Genomic DNA, 23,342 nt, shown 5'->3' with positions numbered 1-23,342 from the left:
GAGGCCGAGCTCTACTGCCCGGGGCGGGGTCAGGGCATCGTCCTTCTGTCCTGCCGGCCCAGCGTGGGCAGGCAGTGGGGGCCCGCGGGGCTGGCCCCTGGGCCCTGGGCCACAGCTGGTTAGAGGACACTAGTCACCTGGCTGGAGAACAAGCGAAGGTGAGACCCCATTAACTGGTGAAAGGCGGTTTGCAGAGTGGAGCACATGCAGACATCCACAGCACTGGCGTCGGGAAATGCGGTCTGTGTGGCCCCGTTATTGTATTTAAAAAGCCAGGCGTGCCATCTGGGCAGCTGGCGCTAAACTCTGAAACCCAGGCTGGGTGCCCAGACAGAGGGATGGGGTGCAGAGACCTGGAAACCCTTGAGGCCCACCCGCCGTCCCTGACTCAAGGTCACTGTGGGCCTGGGGTCAGCTGTGGACTCCTGCCCGCCTGTGAGCAGCCAAGCCCCTCGGCCTCCTCCTCAGCAGAGACCAGAACACAGCGGTGCCGTCTCCCCGTACTGGATCCTGGGGAACCACTGTTTTATGAAGCTGCTGTGCTGCGCTGTTGGCTAGAGCACACTGTTCATCATGCCCCCAGTTACTCCTCTCTCCATCCCCACCTGCAAGCAGGAGTCCCCCACCATGCACTGCCACTTCCTTATTCCTGAGTTTTGGGTTTCCTCTCAGAGGGAATAGTCGGTCAGGCTGAGATGGAAGGGCCGGCCTTGTCTGAGGGCCGATGTGTCCGTTTCTGTTGAGAACGGGGAACTTGGGGTGAGGAGGTGGGACTGAGGTGCCTCTGGGAGGCTGGGAAGAGTCTGGGAAATGGGCTCTCCGGACCCCAGGACTGGCTCTGGCTAAGGGTCAGGTTGCAGGAGGAGCATCCTTCCAAAGCCCTTGTTCTGCTAGACCCCAAGGCATGTGTGCGGGCCATGCAGCTGGGGCTGGGCTGTGGGGGGCGGCGGGTCCGAGGGGCACGGGGACCATGGATGGAGCTCCTGCCAGGCCACGGGGCAGTGGGAAAGCGGCTGATGCTTTGGCTCCTCGGGGCTGGGAAGGGCATCCAGCACGAGGCAGCACCCGTGTCCCCGTGGGGCCATAATGAGCGTGGGCACCACTTCCCGGGCACGTAGCTGCTCAGTCCCATACACGGCCCACCGTGCCGCCTGCCCACAGTGGGGCCTGGGATTCCGGAATTTGTTTCTGCTGGGGCAGCATTCTATTCCACACCTTCTCTAACACGGCCACGTGCCTGCAGGTAGACCCGCGATACCATTTTCTGAGCCAGCCGTGAAGCACCGCCGGGCAGTGGGAGGGAACGAGAAACGCCAGGACCAGAGCTTTAGCTGCTGATTTCCTCGTAATTCTCCCAAAATCATATCCAACTGAAGACACTGTCGATCCGAGGTGGAAGGAAATGTGTTTTTCGCCACTTGCAGCGTTAATCTTTGAAAAACTCTATCCCAGGCCTATTTCCAGGGGTCGTTGCCAAATAGCACGTGCTCCGAACCTCAGGACAATCAATGTCCCCGGCCGCCATGGGAAGTCCCATCTCTTTGGGAAGTTCACATCCTAAAGGTGGACAAACGTGAGGATTTTCCGGCTCCGCTTTTTCTCCGGAGCTTTAGGAGCCAACTGAAGACTTCTTGTTGGGTTGTTTCTCCTCTATAATCTTCGGAATGAAGGCCAGGCACCCAGTGACCTTGAGCATGGTCTGAAGTCTCTGCAATTCTCTTTATAATTCTCATCCTACACATTGTAATTTGTGTGAGGAGAGCGGCACAGGCCGGTAAAGACGTATAATTTAGAGGGTTTGTCCCTTATCAAAGGGCTTAAAACGGGAGCCTGCGGTCAGGACCTCTGCCCCCAGCACCCTCATGTGGACAGCGTGCCCACCGCTGAGCCCTGAGCACACCGGCCGCTCCCGCCAGCAGCGGACTTTTAGATCCGTATTTGCCATAGACCAGTAGAAACCATTAGAGAGACTTTATTTATTCATTTTTAAATATTTATATTGCCCTAACCGGTTTGGCTCAGTGGATGGCGTGTCAGCCTGCGGACTGGAAGGTCCCAGGTTCGATTCCAGTGAAGGGCATGTACCTTGGTTGCGGGCACATCCCCAGTGGGGGGTGTGCGGGAGGCAGCTGATCTAAGTCTCTTTCATCCATGTTTCTCTCTCCCCCCTTCTTCTCTGTGGAAAATCAATAAAATATATTAAAAAAATATCTTTATTGTTGAAAGTTTTACGTAGGTCCCCATTTTCCCCCATTAACCTCTTCCAGCCCGCTCTTGTTTCTCCCCCTCCCCCTCTTGCTCCTTCCCCCCCCTCCAGGCCTCACCACCCATTGTCCGTGTCCACAGGGTATGCCTGTGTGCAGACAAGTTCGCTGGTGGATCTCTTCGCACCCGCCCTCCCCAGCCTCCCCGCTGAGGTTCCGCAGTCTGTCCACGCTTCTGTGGCTCTGGTCTGTTTTGTCCATCAGTTCAATCCGTTCATGAGGTTCCACAAACGAGTGAGATGACCTTTCTCGTCGTAGAGAAGCATGTGTTAACCCAGCTCCCAGCTTCCTGCTGTGGGTTCTCCTTCCTCCCGGCCCGTATATGGCTCGGTGCAAAGCCAAAGCCGGTTTCCCCACGCTGAGCCTGCGCTTTGCCAGCTATCAAGTTCACGTGCCAGCTGCCCTGTCCTGCTCCATGCACCTGCCACCCCTCCCCTGCCGCCTGTGCTCTCCCCCGGGTGGCCCCTCCCCCCGCCTTCCCCGGCTAGCTCAGTTAGCTCAGTGAGCTCGGCTGAGGCTCTGGTGGGCCCAGGCGACAGAGGGAAGTTTGAGGTCAGCGTTTGGAAGTCGGACACATCTGGCTTTGGTTCCCATCCTGATCGTAGACTTGCTATGTGACTTTGAGCAAGTTACTGGACCCCTCTGGGCTGCCTCCTCCTCTAAAGGTGCTAATAAAACCCTCTTTGTGGGCCTGTCACAAGGTGCTGGTGAGCGGGCCCTTATCGAGGGGCGAGTGTGGTGCCGGCCGGGAGGGTCTGCGTGCCTGTGGCTGTTCTCTGTGGTCCCCGGAGTGATTCCAGGCATTCCTCGCATTCCGGTCCCTCCGCACTCCTCTCTCGGATGCTCAGGCTGGACCTGCAGGGCGAGGGTCGCGGCTTTGAGGTCTGATGCCCTGGAGTCCGTCTGTCTGTCTCTGAGCCTCAGTGGCTCAGGGACCGACCAGGACCAGCCACTTGGGCTTCTGGAGACTCGGCCTCCTGGACTCTGCAATGGAGACACTGCAGCTGAACGTCCACCGCGCTGCTCAGAGCATCTAAGGAGAAAACACGCGTAAAGAGCCTGACCCGTGGTCGGCAAACTCATCAGTCAACAGAGCCAAATAGCAGCAGTACAAAATTGAAATTTCTTCTGAGAGCCAAATTTTTTAAACTTAAACTCCTTCTAAAGCCACTTCTTCAACATAGACTCTCGCCCAGACCGTGGTGTTCTGTGGAAGAGCCACACGCAAGGGGCCAAAGAGCCGCCTGTGGCTCACGAGCCACAGTTTGCAGACCACTGGCCTAGACCATCCCGAGCCTTGAATAGATCAAAGCTGCTGTCAGAGCTGCCAGCGGTTCACCTGGTTCAGAAAGAGAGGAAGCTGTATGATGAAGGCATCAGAACCTGCGAATACCAGCATTGAACGGGGGATTTTCCGCTAAGCTGGGGTGTGGCGCCTCATGTCGCTGGGATCTGGGGGTGTTCCATCCGCAGAGCGTCTGCCGGCACCTGAGAGCCGGGTGCGTCTCACAGTATACCGGGCCCCGCTGGTGCTGTGGAAGCTGGACGGGTGCTGAGGGCCAGGCCTGCCCAGACCTTCCCCACCAGCTGGGCGGGCCCAGGTCAGGGGTCAGGGGTCAGGCCACTTTCTGAGATCCCACGGGGGCCAGAGGGTGGCAGACCTTGTCCCCTGTCCGTGACGAGCCATGCAGCGAGGGCTGCGGGCCACACACAGTCTCCGGGCGCAGGCGTCCGTGTTGTGGTGATTGGAGTTTAACGATGTGAACGCCTGGCTTAGGACCAGGAAGCGGGTCAGAGGGAGCCTGTGGACTCCGCACTGGGACGGGACGGAGGTAAAGCGTGGTGCTGAGACCAGCACGACCTCGTGCCTCCATTGGGGGAAAGGGAAACATCCCTGCATCGGTTTAAAACAAAGTTTTATAAACGTCCTAATGGAGAAACAGGCTTCCTCCGCCCAGAGGGTCCGCACCTGTGTCCTCTTCGCAGGCACCCCCGGGAGCCTTCCCGGGCGAATGAAACCCAGGACGTGGCCAGGGCGGGAAGCTGCCAGACAGGCGGGGCTGGGCTCTGCGGGAAGCGGAGGGAACTGATGAGAAAGGAGAATGCATGGGAGAAGCAGGAGGAAGGCCGGGCTCTGAAGTCCCCTGGCACCCAGCTTGTCCTCCCTCCTGCCGGTCCCAGAGGGGGTCCTCCATGGGGGAGCTTTAGGGGGACTCCTGTGCCCAGGGCGATCGGGGGACAGGGGAGAAGGCCGCAGTGACCTTCCTGTGTGTGTCATTTTGAGAAATCCCTCCCACGTAAAGCACGCAGTGTGGGAAGGTGCCCTGTGGGAGGGCAGTGGGGCCGTCGTCAGCTCTGCTGCTTTGGTGCCGCTGTGTTTCCCCGTGCGTTTGTCACCAGTGGGGCCTCCTGTCTCCACCCTCCCCCCTCGGGAACAGAGGAGGAGCCGTAGGGGGCGGATGGAGCACAGGCTGTGGGGTGAGAAACCGGAGGCAGAGCGAGGGGGAGAGGTCTCATGGCCAGAGCGTCTCCCGACACCGCGCTCACGCCCCGGCCCGCCGGCCTGTCTCCGCAGGACTACGACCTGAGCCAGCTGCAGCAGCCGGACACCGTGGAGCCCGACGCCGCCAAGCCCGTGGGCATCCGCCGGCTGGACGAGCGGCCCATCCACGCCGAGCCCCAGTACCCCGTGCGCTCCGCGGCCCCGCACCCCGGCGACATCGGGGACTTCATCAACGAGGTACGCGTCCCTCCCTCCCTCCGTGCCTCCGTCTGCCGCTCACGACTGGTTCCGGGAGACCCCGAGGGCCGGGCCCAGCGGGGTCCTCGCACGTGTCCCCCTTCAGGGTGTCTGTCTGGGTGAGCATGAACCACATGGAGGTGCTGGATCGGCCCCAGCGGGGTCTGTCAGTGCATACCTGCCTTTGTGTAGGCCGGCTTTCGCAGGGAGTTCAGAAACCTGTGCACACACTCCGAGTACTGACAGGACCCTGCCGATTAACACACACTCCCTTTTCACACCAGGGCGCTCTGCTGTCACAGCGCGTACATTTTGGGGGAACGCTCTGTGTATTATCAGGATAGGTCAGTGGTCTGCAAACCGCAGCTCGAGAGCCACATGCGGCTCTTTGGCCCCTTGAGTGTGGCTCTTCCACAAAATACCACGTGCGTGCACGTGCACATACAGCGTGATTGAAACTTCATGGCCCATGCGCAGAAGTCGGTTTCTGGCTCTCAAAAGAAATGTCGATCGTCATACTGTGGGTATTTGGCTCGGTTGGCTAATGAGTTTTCCGACCGCTGGTATAGGCTATTTCCTGAGATTATAAGCAGTCCATAGACTAACAATATGAAAAGGCTGTTCTAATTCCATCCGTCAGCACTGATGAAGGTCAGAATAGCTCACTTTCATTTTCCTCACTTTGCACCCTCCAAACCCACAAACGGCGAGAATCCAGGGCCCCCGTGACCAGAGAGCGCCGTCAGACCAGACCAGCAGGAAGAGCAGCGAAGTTAAATGCTACAGAGGTGCTTTAACTGCTTGTCTGGTTGAGGAGTTTTAAGCACCTGGAAAAGGCAGCTAATTCTCTGCTGAACGTAACGGATATGATTTCCACTGTCAGCACCTCCCGGCACTCTCGTAGGTCATTACTGGCCCGGAGGTCTGCGACACGTCTCGCTCCAGTTTTGAACGAACGTGACGAGTGCCGCTTCATCTGATCATGTCTGTGGTCGGCCGCAGTCCTCCTTTTGACTGCTGGTTAGGAGTGTAGGAGCGGTGCCTATTGATACTGACGGTGAGTATTCGGCAGGACTGCGTCTGCAGCCAGACGGTCCCGCTCAGTATGTCCAAGACGAGGACAGAGGTAAACCCAGGCCGCAGCTGTGCCTGGCTGAGGGTGGACAGGAGGAGCTGGAGCACATGGGTAAATTCATTTCCGACGGCAACAGCGCTCTCTGTCCTGAGTCTTATTTGACTCAGATAGCACCCAGGGGCCCAAAGGAAGAATAATTCAGCTGTGATTAGAATAGAGGTGTTTTATAGATGTGAGGGACAGGTAAGCTCCGGAGAACGTTTTACCATTTGTTTGTTTGTTTGTTTGTTTATATAATAATGAATTTTGCCTCAGCTGTCAAGAATGATAACATTTCCAGCCTGGCAGGCAAAGGAAAACAAATCACACGATTTTTAATTCCGGCTACAGCCTTTCGTTCCATGTTGAGGTTTTTAAACGTGACATTCAGAGTTTGAGAAGTGGAAGCACATTTATTCCATCTGGCCCAGCAGTAGGTATTAGCGCATCTCCAGTAAACTTCACTAATCCCGTCTGCTCCTTTATCTCGGAAGCACAAAAACCAAGGCGTTCTTCCGTTAAAAGACCGACCTTTGATTGTTATCATTTAAAAATGTGGGGAAGGTGCTTTTGGAATAACTTGCTTAAAGCTATGGAAATTGAAAACCGGGCTTTTGTGCCTACGGATTAAATCCCGTCAGTTCTCTTTAAAATGCCTCTGCCTGCTCTTACTGGGTGGGGCGTTTGGGTTCAAATCCGGCGGCCTGGCCAAATAGCTCCGTGACCTTGAACGAGGTCACGATCCTCGGTGTCACCTGTTGGGCTTCCGGTCTGCTTCCTGTAAAGGAGGATAAGGATAGCACTTCCCTCTGAGACGGCAGCGAGGCTTACGCGAGCAAATCCAGGTGAAAGTGCTGGGTCTGTGCCTGTCAAATAAGAAAGCATCTTAATGATTATCAGTATTATATCTTTATTATTGCAAATTACCTTCCTACTGTCTTCTAGTTATAAATAGGACACACAAAAACCTCCTCTTTTTAAAAAAACGCTTTTGAGTAAAATGAAATTCCCAGAAAGGGCCTCAGCGATGCCGGTGTGGCGCTGAGGACAGACTCCCGCTGTCCGGTGAGCGTGCGCCCTCAGTGCCATGTGTATACACGCCAGTGCTCGCTTCTGCCCGAGGGGCGAGTGTAAATGCGCACAGGGCGCTGAGAGGCCATAAATAAGCCCAGGACCGCGGCCCGAGTGCCCTCCTCACGCCTGCTGGACGCCAGTCTGGGCGCCGGCCATGGGAGGAATACGGACAGCCCCTGCGAGGAGAGGTGCCATCGAGTACGGCTGGCACCTGGCAGGAGAAGCTGGTGGACCACAGAGACCCCGGCCATGACTTCCAGGCACCGCGGGGGGACAGCCGTGCAGGAGTGGCATTTTAGTAGGCCTCGCAGGATGGACAGGGGAATGGGTGGGTGGGAGGGTGTTGATTTTGTGAAAAAATATTTCAAACAAAGGGATTCACAGAGAACAAGCCTGCCGCCTGGAGGACAGGAGCCCGGGGCGGGGACAGGCAAGGAGAGGGTTTGGGGGCAAAATCAGCGGTGGGTGCAGGAAGGACGCACCCCCAAGGCAGACGAGGGGGTGACCCTCTGAGACCGTCCCCTCCGGGGAAGGGGAAGGACTTCAGTTTTCCCCACGTCTGCAAACTCTCCTGGATACTTAAACTGTTTAATCAGTTTTGACTTAATTTTTTATTAGAGCGGATTACTGTAAGGGCTCCTGCACTGATTAAAAATCATCTCGCGTGTCCCCAGGGAGACGCTCCTGTCCTTGGTAACTAGGTGATGGAGAGCAATCAGAGGATTGGGCCGGGGAGAGGGACACCCAGTAACACAGGAGAGGGAGCCAGGGGGGGCAGGGACCCCCCGGGGAGCAGGAGACTGTGAGAGAGGCTCGTGCTGTCCAGGTGAGGAGGTGATGGGGCCTGAACCGAGGCAGCGGCGGAGACAGGAGGCCATGGGCCTCCCTCCTGCCGCTCCTTCGCGGAGGTCCCTGTGAGGGCACTGCACAGGATCAGAGCCTGCGGATACCCGCTCAGCAAGGCCTCAGGCCGCCTCAGCTCTCAAGGAGGCGCCGGGGACTGTGGAAATGGGTAGTTCAGCCAGCCCATGGCTCAGGGGCTGAGCATCCACCTAGGAGCCAGGTCGGGCTTCGGTTCCCGGTCAGGGCACCTGCCTCGGGATTGGGGGCTCGATGCTCAGTGTAGGGCGTGCAGGAGGCAGCCGGTCAATGAGTCTCTCTCATCATTCATGTTTCTACCCCTCTCGCCTTCTCCCTGCCTCTCTGAAATCAATACAAATATATTTAAAAAGAAGCAATGGGCCTTGATTTGAATAAATAAGTGTCAAAAAAAATAAATAAATAAAGGTGCATTTTTTGGCCTCTGCTCTCTGAGGCTGCAGTAGCAAACAGCTTAAAGAGGTGACTTAGAATAACAGCCTTTCTCAGTCACAGGGTAACTGGGCCTGCAGTGCCCGGGTCTCCTGCCTCTGAGGAGGCGGAAGGGGAACTGCCCTCCGGGGCCCCCCTCCGGCTGAGGAGCAGGGAGAGGAGCCAGCGGAGATGTGGCCGCTGGCACTCTGGAGAGCAGCCTAGCCCAGGCCAGGGCGGCTCAGTGGGTTGGAGTGCCGTCCAGTGCACCGAAGGGTTGTGGGTTGGAAAGGCTGGGGTGCATGTGAAGGCAACAGATTAATGTCTCTATCACACTGATGTTTCTCTCCCCTCCCGCTTCCCCCTTTATCTCTCCTTTAAAAAAAAAGAAAAAAAAATGGAAATAAACCCTCCAGTGAGAATGTAAAACACACAATCTCATCTGCACAGCTGCCTCCATTCACTGGCCAGTCCAGCCCGGGCCCAGCGTGCGGTCGGTGGGGAGGGCAGGCCGGCTCGCCCAGGGGGCCCTGTGGTCTGGGCGGGGGCTCTGCCTGCGGGAAGGCCTCCCGAGTCACTGAGGAAAGAAACCATGAATTTGGAGAAAAATTACAGCCTGTGGTTCCCGGCCTTCACAGACTGACCATGTGGTTTATTCTATAAATACGACGAAGAAAGTGCCATCTCAACTTGTTTTGTATGGGCTGTAGTCACTGTGCCCTTAAAAGAGAGGGATACCTGATCCCAGTTTATCGGTCAGTCTCCCACTGCCTGCTGGGTAAGATCGCACATGGCTTCACGCGGGAGTTACCTTAGGTTATTAGCCAGAGGGCCTAGTCTTCACTCTTCCTTTGATGTCCTTCCGAGTTCAGGTCAACTGCCAGCCACTTCTTCCTGGAGCGCCTAGTTCTGGGTGCGGGTCTGAGTTGTTTTTCCTTTTTGTTTCCTTTTTGGCAGCCCTGAGCCTGTGGCCTGCGCATTCTCCAGTCACACACCTCCCAGTGTACACCTTGGCTTCGCTGGCCTGGCTCCCTAGGGCTGTGGTCGGCAAACAGCGGCTCGCGAGCCTCATGCGGCTCTTGGGCCCCTTGAGGGTGGCTCTCCCACAAAATACCACAGCCTGGGCGGTCTGTGTTGAAGAAGTGGCGTTAGAAGAAGTTTAAGTTTAAAAAATCTGGCTCTCAAGAGAAACTTCAGTCGTTGTGCTGTTGATATTTGGCTTTGTTGACTAAGGAGTTTGCAGACTACTGCCCTAGGAGTTCTTGCTTTATAGAAGAAAGACAGAAGTTAGCTTTGTCTAATTTTTTAAATTTATCTCTGTTGTGGAAAGTCATGCAGATGCTATTTTTCTCTCCCATTGACTCTAGCCTACCCCCCACCCCCCACCCCCTACCTAGGCCTCCATCACCCTGCTGCCTGTGTCCACGGGTGATGCATGCAAGTGCTTTGGTTGATCTCTTCCCACCCACCCACCCTTCCCTCGGAGGTTCCACAGTCCGTTCCATGGTTCTTTGTCTCTGGATCTGTTTTGTTCATCGGCTTACTTTGTTCCTTGGATTCAACAACTCAGTGCCATCTGGGACCCTCTTCCTCCTCTGCTTGGCTCGTTTCGCTTAGCGTGCTTACTCCTGAGACAGGGCGGTAACCCCGGGCTGCAGGGCAGAAAGGCTGTGGTCAGCCGGTGGACACTGGCCGCCCGGCGCTGGGCCCGGCGGAGCCCGGGGCCCTGCCTGGGGCTGTCCCGCGGTAACGGTGGTAACGGTAACCCTCTCCTCGCCCCCCCTCCTCTCCCTCCCCACCGCAGGGCCTGAAGGCGGCAGACAACGACCCCACGGCGCCGCCCTACGACTCGCTCCTGGTGTTCGACTACGAGGGCAGCGGCTCCACGGCCGGCTCGCTGAGCTCGCTCAACTCGTCCAGCAGCGGTGGCGAGCAGGACTACGACTACCTGAACGACTGGGGGCCGCGCTTCAAGAAGCTGGCGGACATGTACGGCGGCGGCGACGACTGACCGCGGGCCCGTCCGCGCTGTGCCCCAGGCGCCCGGAGCTGGGCTTGGACGTGCGCCCGGCCCGCGCCGGCCGGGGCGTGGGCACGGGCTGCCCACCAGGCGGGCCCGGAGGATGCCCGCGCCCGCAGCCGCCGCCGGGAACTCCGAGCTCCGTCACACTTGAATTTTGCAGTACAGAAGCACTGGGATTTTACGTGCCTTTTTGTACCTTTTTCAGATTGGAATTAGTTTTCTGTTGGAGGCTTTAATGGTACCGATTTCTGACACGGACGGGACGCAGGGACAGACTGTTTTGTGGGGCAGCGGGGGAGCTAGACCGGGGCGCGCGCTTCAACACGCTCCGGTTCCATCGCATTTGCTTTGGTTGGGATCCCGAGGTAAACACGCAAACACGCAGAACCCTCATGGAGCCGTTTTTACACTCTGGGGGGTGGGGGGAGGCCGTGAGATTGGGAAAAAATGTACATTACTTCTAGTTTTAGACTTTAGATTTTCTTTTTTCCACTAAGATCTTAAAACGTATGCAGCTGGTTGCGAAGAAAGGGAGTTTTCATATCACCCGTTTGTAGCGGAATTTGGATTTTTTTCATAAACTAGGATGTTAGGCACATTTGGTCTTAATCCGTGTACACTTTTTTTTTTTTTAATTGGCTGTTGTTTTTTTTTCACTTCACTGTACAAATGGTATGTGTACATAATGTTTTATCGGCATAGTCTATGGAGAAGTGGAGAAACTGCAGGACACGTGTGTGTATGTATTATTTGGACAAAGGATTCAGGTTTTTTGCATGTTTATATCTTTCGTTATGGTAAAGTATTTACAAGCCAAGTGACATTTGATTCGATTGTTGAGCTGTAGTTAGGATACTCAATTTTTAATTTTTTAATTTTTTTTTAAATTTTTTTTGTTTTTGTTTGGGGAGGGAGAAAAGTTCTTAGCACAAATGTTTTACATAATTTGTACCAAAAACAAAACAAAAAAAAGAAGAAGAGGAAAGGAAAGGGGTGGGCTGGTGCGGGCGGCACTGCTAAGTGTGTGTTTTTAAGAAGAAGAAAAAATGGGGGGGGAAAAGCTTTTAAACTGGAGAGACCTCTGACAACAGCTTTGCCTCTGTATTGTGTACCGGAATATACACGAACACCCCAGCGTTCTGAATAAAATGCTAATTTTGGATCTGGTGCCTGGTTTGAGCTTTTTTCCCGCTTGAGCTGCTGTGAAGGGTGCAGAAACCCCAGGTCCCGGCGTTGCGGTGAGAACAGCAGCACAGAGGTGGGATTTGCTTTTGTGCTTTTCACCCCGGAGCCCTTGGCGGGCAGCCGGGCCCTGGAGCAGCAGAGAGGACCTGTGGATCTTCCCGTTCCCACAGAGACCGGCACGAAGGGAGGCAGGAGCGGGGGTCTGGCGGGCCACACATCCATCCTTACCCGCAGCACCTGGTGCCGTCCCTCCCGTCACCTCTGCTCCGATTCCCTTCTGCTCCAGCGTGTGCTGACGGCTTTCTCCTTCCCGCCACCACAGCAGGAAGTCCGCAGTTCAAAGGGGCGGACTGGCCTGGACACTAGATTTCTTAGCAGATCCCCAAGGCCATTGTTTATGTACGTAGTAAAATGTACGTGGGTTTGATCTACTTCCATTGGTTGACGTGACAATTTTCCCCCCAGCTTTATTGAGCTATAATCTACGTTAATAAAAGAGAAATATGCAAATCGACTGTACCTCTGCCATACCCATCAGCCAATCAGGAGTGAGTATGCAAATTAACCCAACAAAGAAAGGTTAATTTGCATATGCAGACATGGAGTGAAGACGGAAGGCTCCGACCCAAGTGAAGACTGAAGACTGAGGGGCTTGGCTTCTCCATTCCGGCCAGAGGGAAGGCCTAGGTCCCAGGTGCCAGAGGAAAACCAGTGCCGGCAGCCAAGGAAGGAAGGCCTAGTGCATGAATCTCTGTGCACCAGGCCTCTAGCTGATGAATAAAATCATGTGTGTGTGTGTGTGTGTGTGTGTGTGTGTAGTATGTGTGTGTGTGCAAGGTGATGATCTGATGTATGTGTACATTATAAAATAATTTCCACACAAGATAAGACGTCCATCACCTCACATAGTTACCTTGTTTGGGTGTAGTTGTGTATGTGTGTGTGTGGTTGTGTGGTGATGACACTTAAGATCTACTTGCTAAGAAAATATAAAGTGTACAGTATAGTAGTAGCCTGATGGAGTCATAGAGGAAGAAAATGGAAATGATCTTACTAACTTTGGTTTCTGTATGTCACTGTGATTAGTGAGTTTTAAGAGATGATGAAGGAATTCTCCCTGTATCTTTGTTTGTTTCATGATCCTTATTATACCATATATGCTTATACTGTCCAGTCTGAGAAACACTTATACAGTACACCTCCTCTAATGAACTCCAGCACTTCTGTGCTATTTTTGTAATAATTAAATGCCAGAGCTTGCCTCTGGGGGATTCCGTAATGAAACTTACTGAATTTGCTAATTGAAATAGTCTTTTCTAAGATGTATTTCTAGACGGGGTCTGTGGTGCTGTTCACCCAAATGAAAACTGAGCTGTGTTTTTACTTTATTCACTGATGACACTAGTACAAATTTTTATATCAAATTTTGCAATATTTAAAATTTTCCTCCCTTAGATAAACACTCTTAATTTTCTTACAGTTACTGTACAGTCACAACCACAGACTACATCTCATACATGCATAAACTTTGAGCACTAATAATAAGCATTCTATATATAATAAGTAAATGTAAACATTATCTTTCAAAACGTACCATTATTTGCAGAAATAATACATGAATCTATTTCCTTGTGAAAGCGCTTTTCAAAAAATCAAAACAGGAACCAATAAAAAGTGAAAGCCCCTGCCCTGCTTTTGGAGAAATTTTCATTAGCCTTTTGATGTGTAATTTGATTTTTTTTTAAAAGCACTTTTATTCACACACTATAGGCCCAGTGCACGAATTCAGCATAGGTGGGGTCCCTTAGCCTGGCCAGTGATCGGGCCTGGGAGGGACCTGGCCAGGGAAGGGGACGTGGGTGGTGGGTGGGTGAGAGCGCAGATTGGGGCCAGATCTGTCCGGTTGGCCACTGCAGTGCGCGTGATAGTGACCAGTTGTTCTGGCCGCTCCAGTCAGTGGTTCTGCTGTTCTGGTCACCAAGCTTTTATATATATAGGTTTCTAGAAAGACTATGTTTTCATGAAAATAGTCTGTGATATATTTTCTGTAACTTGCTTTTTTTCACTAAAGCATGTGTCTTGGATAATTTTCCCTTATTAGCAAAAATAGGCATATATCATCATTTCAATTGCTACATAGCATTGTTTAATATGAACATAGTTCATTTAACCATTTCTTAAGTCGTTTTCACATTTTTTTTCACTACTTGAAACAGTGGGACATCTCACATCTGTTTCTCAGACTGGGGGCATTCCACTGAGCTGGGTAAAGTTGGGATTGCTAGATGAAAGAGTGGAGAGAAGTAAATTAAATATGACTGAAATCATAGTTCCCACGTTCCTTCTTCCAGTGCCCTTTAGCTCAGAAGATGAGGCTAAGCCCGCAACTTCCTGCCTGGGCAGGAGGATGGTGGGCAGCTCAAAACGGTGACCACTGAATGTATGAGAAGCCGGTCAGGGCCGTAGTCCTTTTTCTTTGGAAGTGAGCCTGGGAGGCAGGCCACAGTAGTAGTTTCAAGACCTCTATGAAGTGAATGGAACGATGTGTCAAACTGTTTCCGAGTGTGGTTCATGGATCCATCCAGAGCCATGTCTCCCAGGCCATCCCCAGTGACGGGATTTAGTCTGCCATGTAGCCAATAAAACAGTGCTGGGGTCTCGTTGGGATGGGTCCTTTGCCAAGATAAATGTGTATGCATTTTGAATGTTAATGAAACGTGGCCAAAAAAAAGTGTCCTGATTAAAGACCGCACCAATTGACACTCCTATCAGCACTCCGCAGAACCCTATTGACCCTCCTTCTCCCCAGTCTGGCGCAGGGTTAAACGTTTTGCCAATATGATGGGCACCGAAAGATACCTCATGCTAATTATGGCTTTCCTGATTGCTAATGAGATGGATTGGAGATTTTTTTTTTCTTGTTTATTAGCTACTTGTGTTTCTTTAAATTGTCTGTTTTAATTTCCCTGTTGAATTACTTGGTTTTTCCAATTAATTAGTGAGAACTCATTATATGCATTACCCACCCACCCCACCCTCCTCCCCGGTCGTCCACTAATCCTGTAAATTCATCTCTGGTGTTTTCGTCTCAGTGAAACTTTTGTTTGAAGTGGGTTTCTCTGTCAGTATTTTCAACTCTAGAGTTTTTTTTTAGGTCTTCCCATCTCCAAAGTATAAACTAATTATCCTGTGTTGTTTTCTGTACTTTTATTCTATTACATTTATTTAGCTCTTTAATTTGATTGGAAATGGGTTTGTATCCGGTAGAAATCTAACTCTTAAAAATTCATCGATTCACCCAGTCATCTGAAATGCAACATGAGTCATAGGAGCAGTTCCCATATAAATGCTTGTTTCTAGGTCATTTGTCCTGTTTCATTGATTATTTAATTCCTGCACAATGCTATATTGTTATACTTGAATATCAGTTCTGACAAGCCATTTCACCCACTGTTCTTTTCTTTCATTACATCTGCTATATTTTTTTTAAAAAATTTGTGCATGCATTTTAGGAACATTTTGTCACATTCCATAACAAATTTTGTTGGAAATTGTATTGCGTTGTGAAATGTTTATAGTTTCACCTATCATCTCATCCCTCACATGGATCATAAGAATTGTTTTAGGTCATCTTATAAAGGTTTTTTTATATTTCATCATTTATATAATATTTAATGTAGGCATAGATGTATTCCATGGTATTTCTAGCTTTCTTTGAGATTTGATGAATATACATGTTACATTTTATAAAATTCCTTTCCTTCATATACAGAGATGATGTTAACCCATTAATAATGCAATTAGATTTGCTAATATTAAACTTTTTGTAGTAAACCATCCGTGGTCATTATGTTATTTTAATGGGCATCTGGTATATTTGATTTGCTGCTATTTAGGAAATTTAAAATCCTATGTGATTTTTATGCCCTTTTCTGTTTTTTTTGTTTGTTTGTTTGTTTGTTTTTTTCACTATTCTTGCTCAATTTTAGTTTGAGTTTCATGCTGTCCTCAAATAAAGAATTAAGAAGACCTACATTTTTTGTCTGCTCTGAAATCGTTTATATAAAATAGATTACCTAATAATAAAAATGTGTTAGAATTCTATAATTTTACTATGTGGGGATATGTTTTTCCCTAGTTGGAATTAGTGTAAAAGCCATTGTGGACTTTTTGTTGTTGTTTTTTGTTTGTTTTTTCAACTTTCACATTTAAAAAAAATAATTGTCTCTTTGATCTAGTTTTTTTTTAAAATGTGTGCATAGAACTTAGTATTCGGTATGTTAAAAATCTGTGTCATACCTTAAGTTCCTTTTCTCCTTGTCTTTTACTTGTTTTCCCCTTTAGCTGAGTAGTTTAAAGTGTCTATTTATTGTTCTATTAAAACAACTAGCTTTGTGATTTATTGATCTAGCACAGTGATTTTTGACTGGTGAGCTGCAAGGTTGTTTAAAACATGCAATCCCTGACTAATCGTCAGGAGCCCTGACCTCTTTTTCCTTAGATTGCCAGATAAAAAATTGTCAACAGCAATGACAATAGCCATCCAGTGTGAATGAATCAAAATCACGCCTTTTTTTTTGTCAGGTGGGGTAAAAAGTATATTTTTGGATGTGCTGCAGAATTTCAGTAAAATTTTAGTTTATTTTTATTATTTTTTAAAAATACACTTTATACTGTGAGGTGGGAAAGGTTGAAAATTGCTGCGTTAGCATATTTATTTGCCTGAGAATACATTTTTCTAAACCTGTGGCTCTTGTTTTTAAAATATCTAGTGTTTTATTTATTTTTGATAGACTAGTGTCTGTGTGAGGTTTACGAACATTTCCCAGTAGCTGGTGGATTTGTGGACTTGCAGGTGGTGCTGACGGTAGGCACAACTCAAAGTCTGAGAATATGTTTACTCGTTACGAACGTTTTAACAGAATGTAAGTCCACATAAGAATTATGATATGGCCTGACTGGCATGGCTCAGTCCTTGAGCCCTGACCTATGAGCCAGGAGGCCATGGTTCGATTCCCAGTCAGGGCTCACTGCCTAGTGTGGGGCCTGCAGGAGGCAGCCAATCAATGATTCTCTCTCTTCCTCTCCCTCTCTGAAATCAACTTAAAAAAAAAAAATTATGGTACTGAATATTTTAAGTTTCTACTCTTAGAGGGGGGGGGGGTGTGGAACAGATATATCTTGGAACAGGCAGAGGCATGATGGTGGACAGATATTCGGGGCTATTTTATCACTCTAGCATGTATTTAACATAGTGGATTCATTTATTCAGTTTTCAAGTTTGAACATATTGAAAATTTTTAAAAGAACTTATATGTTTAGGAGGGATGCAGGGTGAATATACCCAGTGATGGTGGACAGCTTCTACGATAATTCATTTCTCGATCTTTCTCTGCCACTAGCATACTTTGAATAAGTAACCTCGAGTTTAAGAATGCCAACCTTTAGCTTGTAGGTTAACACATAAACACTTACCAGTAACTGTTTATTTATCAGTTTCTATTTTGTGGGAAAGATTGTTTGCATTGTAGAATTTTAGAGTTTGCTGGGTTTTACTCTCATAGGGTTTTTGATTGTATATGGGTAAGACATTGATTGTATTAACATTTGGGATCAGAACAGAACTAGCACTGGACTGGATGAGAATATTTCTGATTTAGTTTATTTTAATGGTTTCTAGATTTGGGAGTACTTGAGACTGTATTTTAATAATGTTTTTCTTGTTTCATTAGATATTTTTTTATCTTCCTGTTGTAACTGCAGCTTGACCTTTTAAGTATCAATAAGACACCAGCAACCACAGATGGAAAGGAAACTCCTCCTTAGCCCCAGGCCTTTTCCACCTTCTCTTAGCTCTTCCCGCTGCTCTAGGGCCTCTGAGCTCAGGAATAATCCAAACTAAACCCAGGCCTTATCTCCCAGGCTTCCAGGCACACTCTCAACTGAAGTGGCGAAAGCCTGGTGATATCTATACTAATAAAAGAGTAATATGCTAATTAGATCAGGAGACCTGGGAGATCTTCCCTACAAAGCCATAGTGGCGGGGCTGAGGCAGAGGCAATTAGAGGTGATTGGATCCACAGAGTAGGGCCGTTGGAGGCGATCAGGCCAGCAAGGAGGGTGTGGCGGGGGAGGGGGGGGGCAGTTGGGAGTGAGCAGGTGGGCAGGTGTGGGTGATCAGGCTGAGAGGGGTGCAGTTGGGGGCAAGCAGGCTGGTGGGTGGGTTGGGCATTTGGGGGTGATCAGGCCAGCATGCAGAATGGTTAGGGGCAATCAGGCAGGCAGGCAGGGGAGCGGTTAGGAACCAGCAGTCCCAGAGTGTAAGAAGGATGTCTGATTGCCAATTTAGGCCTGATTCCTGAGGGACTGGGCGTAAACCATCAGTTGGATATACCCTGAGGGTTCCCAGATTGGAGAGGGTACAGGATGGGCTAAGGACACCGAATCCTGTGCACTGGGCCACTAGTAGACTGTATTGAACTCCAACTGTCTCTGGGTTCAAGTAACCCTCCTTCCACCCCACACTCCACACATACACACACACATTCAACATGGATAGGTTTTAATAATACTGAGTTTTCTATGCATAGACCGTGTTCTCAGTTGGCGTATTAGCTCATTTAATCTGTACAGTGAAGTACCTACCCTATTTCACCACTTCTCCTCCCTTCTAATAGACAGCATTTTCCCACAATTCCACAGCTGTAAGGTCGAGAAGCATCACACAGCTCCTGAGTGAGTGCCGGGCGGCGTGGTGCTGGGGTTGTGTGGAAACCACCTGGGCGCTTTTGGGTAACAAGGACAGCCTAACCTCAGAGTGCCTCTGAGTCGGGAGGTGTGCAGGAAGGCATAGCCGTCCCCTCGCTGGAGGGGACTCGAACCTGCCTCAGCCTCGCGGGGCCCTTGTCTGTAGAGCAGGGCCGGGGCCCAGGGCCGTGTGAGGACATGCCGGGCCTGCGGCACAGTAAGCACCTGGACGTGCGCTATTGTGAGTGCCACGCAGCCATCCTTCTGTGCCGCCCCATCCTCGGACACAGGCTTCTCGGGGCGCGGTGCGGGGCAGGGTGCAGGACCATACCCACAGCATCTGTCGCCATAAAGCAAGTCACAGCCTTTTGCTGGTTGAAGTTTTGCTTTCAATTTGTGTAAAAAGAAAAAAAAAAGAAAGAGTAACCCATATGGACCATAAGTGATAAAGTGAAGAGCAACAAGATGAGGGGTCCCTGTAATTGAGAAAAGAAACACATTGTTTTCACTCTGGACTTTTTAGAAAAATATTTAATATTTTTATTGACTTCAGAGAGGGAGGGAGATGGAGAGACACCCATGGGCTGCCTGCTGCACGCCCCCCAGTGCGGATGGAGCTGCAGCCCGGGCCTGCGCCCTTGACTGGAATCGAACCCGGGACCCTTCAGTCCGCAGGCCAGCGCTCTATCCACAGGCAAACCGGCTCGGGCTGAAACAGCTTTTTCACGTTAAGGCCCACTACGTGCCCTTACCTTTTCAAAAATGATTGATTGACCAGGTCTTGTCGAACGTGCACAGGAGTTTACAATCCTGGAATCCCTGTTCTTTTGGCCCTTCCCATGTGGACGCCTGGCTTGATGGGAGCCTTGATCTCTGTGAGTGGAAGAGAATCTCAGTGTTCATTTTCTGCACTCTGTGTTTTAAACTCTGGCCATGACTACAAGCAGGAGTAAGTGTGTTTTACATGCTGGACTGAGCCCTAATTGCCCGGCTTGCTTAAGTGACCTATCGCGAGATCCCAGGCCCCGATGGCCAGGATGCCCGGCTCCGGTCACCTCTGCAGGAGCCTTTGCGCGCACCCAGGGAGGCCAGACTACAGACATGCTAACCCAGGATGAAACCGCCCGGGAATGCTGGATCCGGGGAGATCACACTTTATCGCCATGGAGATGTTCCCCGTGGACGTGGGCGTGGAACGATGCAGACTCCATAACTCAGCCCTGTGAGCGGAGTCATCCGTTTTCGCTCGGCTCACCTAATTCTAAACCCACTTTCCTGCACTTCCCTTCTTAATGGCCCATCCCTCTTAGAGCTTGGCCTGCTCGGAGTCTTTCCAAAGCGAGGTCGTCATGGAACATTAAACTTTAATAGCAGGATGTGCAGGGCGGAGGGGCCGATCTATCACATTGCTTTTTGTTAATTATGATTATGTACATTTTTTACAAGAACCTGACGCCACCGTCACCCAGTTTATGCAATCACTGGGCACAACGGAAGAACGCTAACTGAGTCCACGGACATGAGGAGATCTTAGACCCTGCAGGGCTGTCCGGATGTGAGGTGTCATATATTCAATTGATAAGTTGGAGAGCTGAGTGGCTCATCTGTCATCAAACAGGTACCAGTTAGACTGACGCGGGCAGTCCCTCCCCTCCTGGTACCCTGCTCGGACTCAGCTGTCCGGAACTAATCGGTGCCCAGCGCAGAGACACAGGATGGAGACTGAGCTTTCACGTGTCCTTTGCTTGTTGCTTGGTGACTTTTATTTTCTCAAACAATGTGTTGTACCTGTGACTTCTTCATGTGGAGGCAAATGGTTACAGGCTCAATCCCCACTAGGAGGTGTGCAGGAGGCAGTGGATCAACGAATAATTCTCTCTCATCTTTGATGTTTCTATCTCGCTCTCTCTGAAATCAATTTAATTTTTTTAAAATATTTTTTTAAATTATGTAACTAAACAATGTCTCATCCTTGGACAGGTACTGACTTCTATTGTCCCTACGTGCTGACTCTTCGCTTGTCAAACCACAATTCAAACATGACTGCCCTCGTTCTCGGGGAAGAAATGCAATATGGGACTAAGTCCTGGCCCTCTTAGTCTCCAGGAGTCGGTGGGAGCAGCCCCGGCTGCATTGTCCAGGGTGGGGGTCCGGCCCCGCCTTGTCTGCAGGGGCGAGAGTGGGCCCCAGAGCGACCTTGGGCCTGGGGAGTTTGTTTCCAGCGCCTGCGTTCTAAGCGCGGGTGTGTCCCTCTTTTGAAACAAAGTGACCTGGGCCCAGAGCAGGTGGCACATGGCCACCAGAGTCTGCCTGCCTGACGTGAAGGGCATTTACCGTCTGGGCTCCGAGGGGCCAAACAGCTGCATCTAATGGTGGGGATTGTTAAAGAGGCCACTGAGGTGGGGGCACTGACTTAGGGCCTGCAGGAAGCCAGAAGGAACCTGTCAGAACCCCAAGTCGCCCTTTCCTGTGCCCTGTTAACCTGTTAACCGGGGAGTTCCCTTTTTAATGATGCAACGTACAACGGGTGCGTACTCTTCACTAGGACGTGTCAGTACGTCACACCCAGCGGACGTATTTTTATATTATTATTTTTTTTATTTATACTTAATTAAAATAAATGAAATATATATTTTTCCGTTTATTTATATATAAAGCACAAAGGAAAATACAAAATTACAAACAAATAGAAAAGAATACCAACAAAAAAATGGAAACATCGAATTAAAAAATTATAAATTTTACAAACAATTATAAAGATTACAGCCGAAGCCAGTTTGGCTCAGCGGTAGAGCGTCGGTCTGCGGACTGAAAGGTCCCAGGTTCGATTCCGGCCAAGGGCATGTACGTTGGTTGCGGGCACATCCCCGGTAGGGGGTGTGCAAGAGGCAGCTGGTCAGTGTTTCTCTCTCATTGATGTTTCTAGCTCTCTATCTCTCTCCCTTCCTCTCTGTAAGAAAATCAATAAAATATATTTAAAAAAAAAAGATTACAAAAAATATATACCGTCCCTCTCAGGGCGCAACAGATATTTCAAGGACGTATTCATATGTCCTGCCCGTTCCTGATAGTGTTTATGTTTGACGTATTTATAGGTCCCGCTCGGTTAACAGGTTAAGGTTGACTGAGGCCTTCAGAGGCTAACCCAAAGGGTAAATGAAGCACGTCTCCACAAAGCCCAGAGAAGAGAGGGCAAAACTCCTCTCTGGATCCTGTCTGGAGTGACAGCTGAAAACAAACAAACAAACAAACAAGTCCTGGGGATCCTGAGGACCGGAGGGGCTGTCATCTGAGGGAGGAGGCTGAAGTCCCTCATTGGTCCCGGGGTGGACAAGAGCATGGCTACTCAGGTGAGCGTTAAACACAACTAGTCCCCACACCCAACACCAGGGCATCAAAGAGAAGCAGGGCTTCTTTTAATAAGGAAACCAGCCAGGGAGTGGTAAAGGGTGGTGGAGCCCGGGCCAGTGTTTTCCAGACTTACTTCACATTAGAATCCCTGGGGCCTTTACAAGCACTGATGCCTGTGTGGCTGGCGTGGCTCAGTGGCTGAGCATTGACCTGTGAACCAGGAGGTCCCAGTTCGATTCCTGGTCGGCACATGCCTGGGTTGTGGGCTCCATCCCCATGGAGGGCATGAGGAGGCAGCCGATTAATGTTTCTCTCTCATTATTGATGTCTCTCTCTCTCTCCCTCTCCCTTCCTCTCTGAAACCAATAAAAAATAAAATAAAATAAAAAAATACTGATGCCTGCCTCCCACCCAGAATCCCCAAGCCCACAGTCTGAGCAATGAAGCCGGGAGGTAGAAAAAGAGCAGCCAGGGTTTGCCTAAAGGCACGGTTGGGATCCTGTGTGATGGAGGACGGAGGGAATTATAGGGAGGGACCCTGAGAACATGGCCCAGGCTGGGTTCCCGTGGAGGCAGATTCCCAGATGCATGGCACGCGGAACACACGTGGGGCGGGATGTTGTCGCCCGCACTCAGGGAGGGAGGGTGAAAGGAGCCGGATAGGCTGACGGAGAAGACGGGCTGCCCTGTCCTTTCAGCTTAGAGCTCAGAGGGCCGGCCGGCGGCTCTAAGCCCCGGGGACCTTCCTGCTCATGTCACTCTGAAGCGAGGGGGCGCGTCCAAACAGCCCTGTAGCCCAGTCCTCGGGCACATGCCACCCAGAAAGGATTTGCTCTCTGGTGAGCCGCCCCGCTGCCTGGAGGCAATGTGAAGGGGGCAGTCAGGGGGCTGTCTGCCAACGGGTCCCTCAAACCTGGGGAAGCACACCCTTCAGTTCTCAAGAGGGTTCCGAGAGGCACACCGTAGCTAGTGCTCATGAATTATTGATTTTTAATTTTGGAAACAACATTTTATTAAGAGTTACAGGGCACACACAATTAAATGCCCCGGTATAAGGATGCCTCTTACAGGAAGATCTTTGCTCAGGAAGACAGCTTCTCGTTATTGAGACTGAGCACAACAGCTAGGGTGGATAGAGAGGCGAGAATGAAAGGCACAGAAACAGGTGTGGCATGGGAGGGCGGGGCCAAAGGAGTACAGAGGCAAGGAAGAGAAAAAATACCTGATTACATAGCTTTGCGGAAAAGGTTAATAGCAGAGACATTTGATATTCAATTGCAATTTATTTGCACTGTTGTCCTATAAGCCATGCCCTCCATTTCCTCCATGAGAAACATATAGGAGTGTCTGGAGATTTTGCTTTGCTTTTTTGTCACGCTCTGTGTTTCTGATGTTTTGTGGAAATAATAAAGATTACACAGGAATGTTGGTGCAAAGGGGAATGGCAGGTTGAAACGTAAGTAACGGAGATCTTAAGGTCACGCAGACCCTGGAGGTATATAAAAGTGCAGTTCTTTCTGTTACCGCCCGTGGCCAGCTCACAGCGGGAGGGCC

General features: G+C 50.4%; 1 protein-coding gene and 1 non-coding gene across 2 annotated transcripts in view; both read left to right on the top strand.

Annotated features, from left to right (window-relative positions):
• Nucleotides 1-11,667, top strand: part of CDH2 (cadherin 2) — a 119,129-nt gene extending 107,462 nt beyond the window's left edge. Inside the window, exons 15-16 of the mRNA XM_045574596.1 lie at nucleotides 4,840-5,004; nucleotides 10,287-11,667. Of these exons, the coding sequence (XP_045430552.1) occupies nucleotides 4,840-5,004; nucleotides 10,287-10,493 (372 nt within the window). The 3' untranslated portion in view covers nucleotides 10,494-11,667. The remainder of the gene's footprint in view (nucleotides 1-4,839; nucleotides 5,005-10,286) is intronic.
• Nucleotides 11,668-21,543: 9,876 nt separating this feature from the next.
• On the top strand, nucleotides 21,544-21,667 carry LOC118708572. The gene has a single exon (XR_004984639.1). It is a non-coding gene; the product is annotated as a small nucleolar RNA SNORA26 (small nucleolar RNA).
• Nucleotides 21,668-23,342: the final 1,675 nt, after the last annotated feature.

The sequence above is a fragment of the Pipistrellus kuhlii genome, unplaced genomic scaffold (assembly GCF_014108245.1).
Source record: "Pipistrellus kuhlii isolate mPipKuh1 unplaced genomic scaffold, mPipKuh1.p scaffold_m20_p_6, whole genome shotgun sequence".
Classification (NCBI taxonomy): Eukaryota; Metazoa; Chordata; class Mammalia; order Chiroptera; family Vespertilionidae; genus Pipistrellus; species Pipistrellus kuhlii.
Note: the sequence above shows the minus strand (reverse complement) of the source record. Positions and strands in the feature narration are given on the sequence as shown.